At 39.3% G+C, this 12,034-nt stretch overlaps 1 protein-coding gene across 1 annotated transcript in view; it reads right to left on the reverse strand.

The window, feature by feature from the left end:
* mtnr1ab (melatonin receptor 1A b) overlaps positions 1-10,856 on the reverse strand; it is a gene marked incomplete at both ends in the record, with an annotated part of 11,596 nt that extends 740 nt beyond the window's left edge. Inside the window, 2 exons of the mRNA XM_080526443.1 lie at positions 1-129; positions 10,673-10,856. The exon at positions 1-129 is cut by the window's left edge and continues 740 nt beyond it. Of these exons, the coding sequence (XP_080382569.1) occupies positions 1-129; positions 10,673-10,856 (313 nt within the window). The remainder of the gene's footprint in view (positions 130-10,672) is intronic.
* Positions 10,857-12,034: the final 1,178 nt, after the last annotated feature.

A 12,034-nucleotide genomic window follows, 5' to 3' on the forward strand; every position in this document is an offset into this window, starting at 1 on the left:
AGCCGCTGACCTGGCAGTGGATGAAGCCCAGGTTCCAGCCATTGTGGAAGATGGAGGTCAGGACCAGAGGGTAAGGGTAGATGGCCACCACCAGATCTGCCACGGCCAGACTCACAACGAATACGTTTCCTGAAAAACAAAGGGTAAACAAGTCATACCAACGGTATATTCATAAAGCATATATCAGCTATATAAAAGTACATCATTAGCATAAAGCATTATCTCATCTATGAATTAATTATTCATAACAAGCTTATGAAGCCATTTATGTCATTAACTACATCACACTGCCCTAGATACATTATCAATCAAACAAAGGAATCGTCGACAGTTCCAATCGTTGATGGAATGGATGAACATCTGGTCCACCGCAAATACCACTGCGGTTATGATATTTGAAGTTATCCATGTGAGTACACAATAAAGTTGGTGTCACAGACAAATATGTTTTGAAGTTCACAGATCTTTCATAGATCAGTTTGAGCCTGGATCAGCAGAGCATTTCCCATTCTATATTAATCTACTGTACCAGCTGGACCCAAATGGCATGACCTTTATTACCATGAAGAAAGTCAGCTCTCCTAAGTCTGACATCTGCTCCTCCTCTTAGAAGGATTTAGATACACCTGCTTTCACCACATGGTGTCTAGTGCTTTTGGAGAAGACTGAGAAGTACATGAGACAGTCTATAAGGCAAAATGTTATACTGAAAAGTATCATGAATTATTACTTACATTATTATTGTAAGTAATATTATTATTATATTATATTATTATTATTACATGTATGAACCTTCACAATGTTTAATCTTATCACAGTTGTATCTCTCAATACAGCAATTGATTGACTAACACAAAACGGCAGACGATAACTCATTATGAAACGGTAGTAAGATGTTACAACAAGGCTATTGCTCTTATGACAAGTTTTATGACAGAATTATAATGCATTGTACCTGCCAGCTTTTAAGTAAATTGTTGACGATAAAAAAAGCAAGCAACATACTTTCTGAGGAATTCAGAGAAAATGATTTCGCAAAAGCACTTAGTTATTCAACCTATTAGATGATCAAAGAAATATGAAGCAGGTCATTTGACCTCACCAATGTTGACCTGGAACTTGCTTTGCTCTCTGTCTTCTCTGGTTACCGCTAAGCCTTTGTGACGATGTTCCTCTTGGTTAGTTACGGCCTAGGGCCATAGTGGCGGCGTGGGATACACAGTTCAAAATATGAGGCAGACCCTCTTTCAATGGCAAAACCATCACACTCAAAATACACATGTTTCAGGACTAAGAGTGTTTGAAAATAAGAGGTGTGCACTGTAGCTGGAGCTGTTGATCAAAGTTTGTTTTAGGAAGCTAAAACAAAAAAAACATTTCCCTTGGTCTTTTTTGCTGAACTAGGCTTGGGCAAACCATTGGTCGAGGCTTTTCTACACCACTTCACAGACAGAAAGAGACATGGGAAAAATTCACAGGATCCTTTGAGAGGCATGGGAGTGCAAATACACACTCGCTGTTTTAACTGTTGACCATCTCACCTACACAGCTTCCTTCCTTGACTCAAACATGGTCTGGCTAAGAACAGACATGTACGAAGTGTGTTGACATTACCTGCTGAAGATGTACGGTACTTAATACAAGATGATAAAACAAACTACATGTGTGGTTACATTTAAAAAATAATTACAAGAACGCTTCCAGATATATTGAGCTTCCAGTGTAGATTTAGTTTGGAAAACGTTGTTAAATGTAGCATAATGACACTACTTGCATCCAATTACCACATTTATTTTAATTTAGCAACCTGCTCTAGGCGATGCAAGAGTGAAAGAAACAAAGACTGAGCGTTAATTTTCTTCCAGAGGAGATTCAAAGTGGGTCATAGAGCTGCCTCAGCATGCACAAAGAGCAAACAAACTATCAAGAGAACAATAGACTGAACAATAGAATGTAAATGCTTGCATCCACATTATGCTGGTTTGTGAATATAGTAGAAATTGGCAAATTATGCAAAACGTTCTAATGCTTTGGTCCTCATAAAGGGCAACCAAGCAAAATGTTCAGACTTTTCTTTTGAAACATGTACACATGTACACAACTACGTTTCAACGTTGTTGAGAATCACAAACTTGCTAGTCAAGCCAAAATACTGCAACGCAATGGATTGGGTGAGTAATCCCCACTGCTACCTAGTTAACTATAACACTACTTTACATTGTTAGCAGGCTCACAAAACAAGCTGTGTTAGTTGACTAGCGATGTGTCATTGATTTTCAGCAATGCAGAAATGTATTGACATTTTTCGAAAGAAAAGTCTGATCACTACATAGGATCCCGAAATGAGGACCAAAGCATTAGAACGTGTCACAAATGAGCCAAAAAATAATAAAAAATGCTGCTTTATCATATCATACATTTTTGCTAAATGTCCACTTTCCTACAGCAGGTGTATAGGTGGATGCCACACTACCAAGTCTATCATTGCACATTTGTCAAGTCAAATAATGAATAACTGGAGATGTCTTCAATAAATCAACAATACAAAAGCCTTGGTCCGTGAAACCTGTGCCTTTTCCTTCCACGAGTGATCAACAGTCATCTCTAGCTAGACATACATGGCTGAAGGAACACTGCAGTAATACCATTCATCAGATTAATAGCAAATTTATCTTGGAAGCCAGCATGCTTCATCCATAATAATCATCCATCTACTTAGTTACTATAATCCCATCAGTATCCTGTCAAACGTGGCAAATCTGTTATACTGTATTGCACCTAGTAACACCCCATGAAGCATTATGAATAGGTTGGTGAAGATTGGATTTGCAGACTAAAGGTTGTGGCTGAACAGAGTAGAAGTACAATATTACTTTATCCCTTACAACCAAAATTCATCTTCTGCTCTGCCCCCAACTTCCCCAGATAGTACACAAACACACGCTTAGGGGGAGTGGCGGGTCGGTGGCAGGGCAGCACTAGTCACTAGTTTGGAGGTTAAATGCATTGTTCAAGGGCACAATAACAGTACTGTAGGATCTAGGACCAGCAGCCCTCATGTAGTCAGTGGTTCAATTCCCAATTTTTTTACAATTCCCCCTGGTCACGGGTCCCCCTCACAGAAACTGTGGCTCACCTCTCCTCCAGACTACATAGCAACCTCTGAACTAGATAATTTGTTTTCCATTGCAGTGGAATTTGCGATGTCAAAAGAGCCCTGGTTATAAGGTCAATACTTGTTGCATAATCATTTTCAGAACAATGTTTCCTTTCTAGTGTAAATCAAATGGACCATCTCCACTCCACCCTGAGCACTGAAACCCACCTACAGTACACATCAGTACAGGATCAGTACAGTACAGTATATCTGCAGATAAGAGATAAGAAATCCCTGACAAGGTGACCCACAAAAGACGACTGATCTGTTTGTGAAAAGAGCACTAGAATCTGTGTGGAATGAGACCTCTACAAAGCCTTTTCAGTGATTGGACTTGTGATACAGAGTCTTCTGCTGATCAGATGCTGAGGAGCTTGATATCAAGATCTATCATTGTTATACTGCCAGAGGTTTCGGGTAGAGACGCTTCATGGACAAGTATCAGGTCTGTTCATCAATAGGTGTACTGTGTTGAATAATTTCATGTGATCTTAGAGGGACTAATATAAATCATGACTGTTTACATTGTAATGGGTAGATGAAAGCATTGCACCTGTAGGCTACATTACTGTAGCTAGCAATACAAAGTGCAGGGGCTGGGCTCGGTAGCTGTCAAAGCACCTAGCAGGGGCTACGCTAGCAAAGAGAGGGGGCTATGCTTGCTAGCCCAACTATTGTACACCATGTTGTTGTTCATGGGATGATAATGAGGGAAGCAGGACAAAGAGTCCAACCCAATTTGAGCAGATTCTCTGACCAGCATCATCATCATCACCAGCAGCAGCATCGGGACATTCAGAGAAGAGAACAGGTAAGTTTCTTGCTGTACAACATTTGACATACAGTATAATATACTGTAAGTACTCTAATGTTCATTACAATACTATTTTTACTGGCTGTATACGTTTGTAAGTGCATATTCTCCTTTGTAGAATTGAAAGATGACTAAATGGGGGTGGAAGGACTGCTCTTTTCTCCCAACAACAAGAAGCAGTCATTGTTGACATCAGGGCTGCCAAGTTTCACCAAAAGTTTGGAGTGAGATTTTTTTGGCGGTGGAGCGACCCAAAACTGTGCACGTTTTGGCAGCGGCGGCCCCTCTCTCCCACACAATTATTTGTGCTAGTTTCCTGCAATTTTACATTGTTGTTCATAATAAACCAACACAAGAAATGAAATGAAATAATTGGAACATTTGATAAAACAAGACAAATCAGACAAATCAGACAAATCAGACAATATATCATATTTATGAAATCTTAATAAACAAATACAGTAGCCTACAGAGTCTCCAAGAACATTGGGCCCCATCAACAGGACTCAGCCGCTTGGTCAGCAGCAGAAAGACCCTTGGTCATCATCTTATATACAGTGCATTGCTCATAGATGGCTATCATGTTATACAGTACATACCAGGATTTTTCTTGGGTCAGAATGAGGACCCAATTTTTTGGGGAGGGACCCCCAATTGTTGTATTTGTATTGTAAATTGTAATTAATAATAATATTAATAATAATAATTATTATTATTATGGAAGTCATTGTGGAAGTCCCTGGCCAGCGTGGTGGCAATGTCACCCTTTGTGAAGCCATAAGTAACTGGGGGGTTCTCCACCGTCATGCAAACCTGGGGCCATATAACACTGAACATCTCCTTACATTTCTGGGTGGTCTACAGGATTATGGCTGCGCGTAAGCAGCTGCATCAGCAAGCAGTTCATCCTGTATATGTCATAGTTTGGGACAATGTGAGCTTTCACCATGCTGTCCTGATATGTGAGTGGTTCACCAACAACTAGTGCTTCATAATGGTTTTCCTTCCACCTTACAGCCTCTTCCTGAATCCAATAGAGGAGTTTTTCTCTGTGTGACGGTGGAAGGTCTATGACAGACAGCCCTATGGAACAGGCCTGTGATGACATAACTGTGGAGTCTTGTCAAGGCTGGGTTTGGCACACCAGAGGGTTTTTCCCTGTTGCCTGGCAAGAGAAAATATTGGTTGATTGTGCAGTAATGTGCTTTTCATTTAGCTTTTTCAGTTTTTGTTATGAAAGTGCTGAATGTAGATATCACTTTGACTACGATAAGCTTTTGCTAAATGCATTTACAATAAACATTTTCTGTTAACGACATGCCCTGGATGCTGTGTCCTAAATGATTGTATGTAGTGTCTAACGAATGCTCTGTGGTGAATATATTTTTACTTGCTGTGTGTATGATCTGAACACAGTGTTTGGTTTTGAACACAGGACAAGTGGTTTTGAGGTGATAGTTTGATTTTGGTAGAAAAGTCTGGGGTTTTGTATTTTGTCAAATTGAATTTTTGGATTTGTGTTTAAGGTTTTGAGAAAATGGGTGAGGTTTCAAGAAATGTGTTTGAGCAACTGATAAAAACTGTATTAGCAGATCGATTTTTTATAGACTATTGACTTAGTAGTAACATAGTTTGTTTAAGAATTATACTTTTTACACATTTTACAGAATGACAAGATGATGGATGACAATCCTTATACATTGCTCATACATGTTGTTGCTGTGGTATTCATATTAGATAGTAATTAAGTCATAGTAGTTTTTTGTGATTACAAAAGGGCCTGTTCAAACTACTTTACTTTTTACAAACGCTGCTCAATTCTTCTATTCTACTTCTTTCTTCTTATACTGTACAATATATTCACACCAATAAACATGCACTGTTACATATAATTAATAAACCAACCGAATCATCTGTGATCCTACTGAAACATAGTAACATTTACTAAAGAGTAAAATGATGAGTTCTAACTAAACTCTCCACAGTAAGAGTCAGGCAGCCGGTATAGAACCTCCCTCCCTCCAATTACATCAGCTGCAGCTATGCATAATGTGTACCACACAGTTCCCCTTGAACGAGCAGGGAAGTTTAGTTGATATGACTGCCCCAGGCACCCAATTCATGTCAGATCCACTCACAGAGAGTGGGAGAGAAGAAAGCATTAGTGAAAGGCTATACTTACACCGCAAATTACTAAAGAAAAACTAGTTAATCAAATGCTTTTGTATTATTTCCCCCCGAGAGAAACAGATGCACGCTTCTGCTAAATTGATCCCAATTGACATGTAACATGTTTATGAGCTGTCTCTGTTCCACTATATAACAAACCCCAGAACCTGCATCCATGCAGGAAGAAGCAGCATGTATAATATACATGCTGCTTCTAGATATTATCTATGTGAAGAGCTGAGGTGTGTGGGGAGATGGGGAGGGTCTATTGGCAGAGGTGCTCTCTAGGTGCTCAGAGTGTTGAAATGATTATTTTACACGGCAGCGGGGGTGGGGGGGGGGGGGCGCCCCGGCCTAGTAATGCTAACAGACAGTAGTGTCACAGTACATACAGGCTCACGAGCTGAATTTGTTTAATAAAAAATAGAGACAGCGTGTGTGTGTGTGTGTGGGGGGGGGGGGGCAACTGTGGCGTGCCATTGAAGAACAATGAGAGTACAATTACATCTTGTATGCATGCGTGGTTCGGTTTGCCTTTGTGTTGCTGTGGGTGTGATGAGTGTGCATGGAAGAGCATCTATGCTGGTCCTTTAGTTTTCCTTTATGGACAGCTTGGGACAGCGTCATAGCACACTAGAGAAACAGAAAGAGCTACACAAAGCAAGGGTCTAGTGGGAGCATTACTGGAATCATCTGACCTACTAATCACACTACACAGTGCACTGGGGTAACTCTTAATCAACAACAGTCTCATCAACAATGGTATTTATTTAGTATTTACTATGTGTGTTAACATGTTTTTTTCTTTAAATCATTTCACAAAATTAGCAACTTCTTAGTAACAAGAGGTAGGCAACTTTTGGGTAAAGTATAGTACATTACAAAGGGAAACAGAAATGTATCTTAATTATTACTACCCCTCCGCCATGACCCTTTGTCTTTTGCCCTAGATTACTCCACTGCATTTCCTTTTCCCCTCTTAATGAAACCTTCTTCCTTTATTCTTATTTTTATTTCTCACCATGACAACAATGTTCACATTCATTTTCTTCCTGTATACCGTATTCTTACAGATTGCTTTTATTATTATTACTATTTCTTTTTTGTACTATTATTTATTATTATTTAATTATTTTTATTTTTAGCTTTTTAATTATTTGTGGCCCAAGAATACCTGTGGGTGGGGGGTGGGGGGTGGGGTGGGGGGTGGGGGGTGGGGGGTAGAAAACAAACAAAACAAAAAATAAATAAATAAACAAAGACTGCTATTACTTCTTGTCACTTGCCACTGACTGTTGTTTGCAATAAAAAGATTTGTAAAAAAAAAAGAAAAGAAATATCTTTCTTTTACAATAATAGTATCTTATTGAATATCACCTCCCATCCCCCAGAGACACACACACACACACACACACACACACACACACACACACACACACACACACACACACACACACACACACACACAGCACAGCACACGTGTATATGATTTATATGACTACATGACTTGTTTATATGATTTAGTTGAAATGTATTTGTTGAAAGTAATCAACAAGTAGCTAAGTAGTAATTATTAAGTAATGATTATGTAATTATTCTGTGTTTTCATTAAGTTTTTATGTAGCCTAATTGCCAGGTAATAAAGCTATACTGTGCATGAAGCTCCCAGAAGGAGGATAGACCACTAAACAGATGCCTTAGCGTGTATCTATTTGGTACAATTCTATATTTTAAAACAGACATAATGACAAGGCAAAGTAAAGATGATAGCATATTGTATTATAGCTTATAATAAAAAGGCTCCCAACTCATCCTGTTATATCATTGAATATCAACTACACTACAACCTGTTCAGTGGTCCAACTGGTACAGAGAGAGAGACAGAGAGAGAGAGAGAGAGAGAGAGAGAGAGAGAGAGAGAGAGAGACAGAGTGAGAGAGACAGAGAGAGAGACAGAGAGAGAGTGAGATAGAGAGAGAGGGAGAGGGAGAGAGGGGGAGAGGAGGAGGGACAGAGAGAGAGTGAGAGAGAGAGAGAAATGATGTATCAACTATGAACAATGGCTTCCTTTTCAGTAAGATTTATCAAATCCCTTGGCTCTGACAACATTGGTAACAATTCATATTCAGTGCATGTACACTGAGCTTTTATTGCATCTATTAGCAAACAATATGGGCGATGTGGGAACTTCTGTACAGAAGTCGCCGTAAGACAGAAATACATTATGCAGATATGGAATATACAGTATACAGTATTTACATACTCCATAATCCCTTGTGCTGCACATGAAATACAGTAGTAAATCACTGTATGTTCATAGGATCTGAATCTCGATCTGTAGTTTCCATCTGAAAACCATGATATACCATAAAGGATGTTGAGCCATCTGTAAGGCTGATATACAGGCTGTAAGGCCATCTGTAAGGCTGATATACAGGCTGTACAGCTCAACTTGGCAAGCGTAGGAGAGGCAGAAAGGTTGGTTGTTGACCCAGTGATAGATGCAGGGAAGCCATTGGCTGGATCAGATCTGTTTGATATGGAGCTAGTTCTGCTGCCAAGTACAGTAATGTAACTTCTGATCCAGTAAGACAGTGTTCAGCTTCTGTGGAAGCCTAATCACCAACAAAGAATGCTCTACAAAATCTGCTGTGTATAGCATAAAACAATTAAACGATGATATACAGAATGCAATTTGACAATAGCTGCTGGACTAATTTACGAGGTTAGGTACTTTGTTGAAAATGTATTGCCTACTGTGTGTGTGCATGCGTGTGTGTGTGTGTGTGTGTGTGTGTGTGTGTGTGTATGTTTGCATGTGTGTGTGTTTCTGTGTGTTTAATATAGTTTGATTAATACTATATTACTACTATAATATAGTATGATTTTGTGTTAAAATACACTTTTTAAACCTATATATATACACTTCACTTGCCACAAACACAACTGTATTAGCCAGGGGAGGCTGCTGGAGGGGGAAATTGGAGGACGGGCTCATTGTAATGGATGGAATGGAATAAGGAATGGTATCAAACATTTGTTTTTGTGTTTGTGTTTCTTACCATTCCTCATTCCATTCCATGCACTACAATGAGCCTGTCCTGGTGTTATTAACCTGTGACAGGTTATATGTCTGCATAATCATTCATACCTCTCTGTGTGTGAAGAGGACACTGCAATGTTGACCAGCTACAGGGTTCTGCGTATACATGAGTATGAGACATTTGAAAGAAAATGAAGAGACAATTGATGGTTGGTAGGCTACTATAGGCATTATGTCACATGCACGTTCACACACTGTTGGTGGCCGGTGTGCGCGAGGGGAAAAAACTAAACCGTGTGATGCGTAATTGCACATAAGAACGTGAGAGTGGTCAGCAAGACAAATAAACACTTTCAGAGATTCAGAGGATTTTCTATGATTTTTTAAATGTAATGCTCTGCTAAATCACAGACAATAGTATACATACACATTATGTGCATATTGTTACAGGAATTTCATTTCAAGCCTTTATTTCAACTCGGGAACCACTGAGGGAGACCCTCATTTTCGTTGGGGCCGAGTGCACAGGATATACATATAATACAGTGCAACAATAATAAACACAATAAGAACAATAACAATAATAAACACACGTTTCAACAAGGATCAAACAAAGCAGGCACAAATAGATTCACAATGGTCCTTATAGTCATTGCCTTGAATTGACTGATAGATGGGAGAGAGTCTATCTTAAAAGTGCTTTTTTGTAGCAGGTTTCAGGAGTGTAAAGCAGCAAGTAAGAAGGGAGTCTTTCCCAGCTCTCTACGCATACAGGGGAACTCTGTTGGAACAAGCCAGTCATTTGATCGAGTGAGGTAAGGGCCAAGATTCTGATTTGACAGTACAGAAATGTACGATGGCAAATTCCCCAAAAGCGCCTTATGAATAAACAGATACCTATTTCGCCTAATTTCCATGGATGACCAACCAATCATGTTATATAAAAGACAATGGTGAGTGTTGTAATTAGCACCAGTGATCAATCTAAGTGCAGAGTGATAGACTAGTCAAGTGGCTTTAGCGTTGAAGACGCAGCATGTCCATAGATCACATCACCATAGTCCAAGACAGACAGGAAAGTTGCTTCCACAATTATTTTTCTGCAAACAAGGGAAAATAGGATTTGTTTCTGTACAAAAAGCCAGCCTACTGACGCAGCTTGCTGACAAGGTTATCAGACACTTAAATGCGTAATAGTATAGAAGAAATAAAACCCCCGAATGCAATAAACACTGATACAGCATATAAACACAACTTGCTGTTTACTAGTATATTGGCTCAAAAATGTATCTGTGCGTAAATGCATTCCTATTCACACCTGCACGTATCCGGGGATGCGCGCAGGTTGCAGCCGTCCCTCTTTATCTCCACAGCAGCTCATCTCGCTCTCTCTCATACTTTTGGACACATATTTACACATTTTCCACTTTCTTGTAGCCGACAGTAGGAATACAAGCTAAGCTATAAAACAGGCACCTATAAGACTTACCTGCGTTTCGTAGCTTTTTGTTTCTGTACACGGAGAAAATGACCAGGAGGTTGCCCAAAATATCAACAACTATCGTGAAGATCAGAATGCTTCCCAAAGTTGTCGCAACCCACGGAGGGCGATTCAGTGCGTCGTGGTGGACCAGCGAAGAACCGTTCGTCAGACCGCTGTCATTTATGATCATTTTATCGTATCCCTTCACCCTCTTCAGTCTGCTGAATAAATCTGAGGTTTGCGCTCCATAGCAGCCGAGTGTGCGTGTAGCGCAGCTGAAACCTGGGATGGTATTCTATTTCACCATGTTGTGTGTCCTCATTAGGGTGGAAAAGTTTCATTTATTCTGCCACTTAAACACGTGACTACACTTTTATAGTCTTGCATCTCCCATTACTATGCTGCTTTGACACATTCTGAATCAACTTCAGTGCTTTCTGAATGCCATGAACAAGTACTCAAGATGGAGTGGAGAACATGCCGCCCAGTGGATGAGCATGGTATGCGCTTCTCTCCACGAAAACAATGGAGTTTGATGTCTGTGTGCCGCTCATTCATCAACACTCGCACAAGTTGATCATTTATTCATATATATGTTCATTAATAATAATAATTATTATTATAATGTTTTACATATTCATGCGAAAAAAACAATTAACATCTAGGGGCGAAAAAATGCATTTCTCATTAATTCCATTGGTTAAATACTGATTAATATTTTTTGAAATATTGTTTAATATATATGACTATAGCAATAAGTAGTAATAAAGTTCAAAGTTAAAAGATTAGCGTATAATTCATAAACTGTGAACCATATATTCGAATTATTCTCTTTTTTACTGACCTGAAATGTGCAATCTTATTTTATCATATGACTTTTGAAGAATAATGTAATTTATTTTCAGTCTTTATTTTCATAATAAGTAGGTTTTTGCAATAGGCGAAGCAACCATTTTCTTTTTGCAAATTGTTAGCCATAGGCATTCCACATCAATGTAGGCTACGGTCAAATTCTAGATTTTTGTTCATCATTATCATATCCACCCTGGGTCATCATCAATAACACAACTAATGGTAGTGCCAATACAATAACACATACGGAGAGAGAGAGAGAGAGAGAGAGAGAGAGAGAGAGAGAGAGAGAGAGAGAGAGAGAGAGAGAGAGAGAGAGAGAGAGAGAGAGAGAGTGAGAGAGAGGGAGAGGAGGACTCGGAAAAAGCGTTGGAACTGCAACATAATTCTCAATTCAACTCTGACTGCCAAATTAATTTAGTTACACAATTTTACAGTTAAGAAAAAGAAGATTGTTGGACATATTTGGCTCACACACAGACACACACACAGACACTCACACACAGTGATGGGAGA

Source organism: Nansenia antarctica, assembly GCF_963989245.1.
Source record: "Nansenia antarctica genome assembly, chromosome: 3".
Classification (NCBI taxonomy): domain Eukaryota; kingdom Metazoa; phylum Chordata; class Actinopteri; order Argentiniformes; family Microstomatidae; genus Nansenia; species Nansenia antarctica.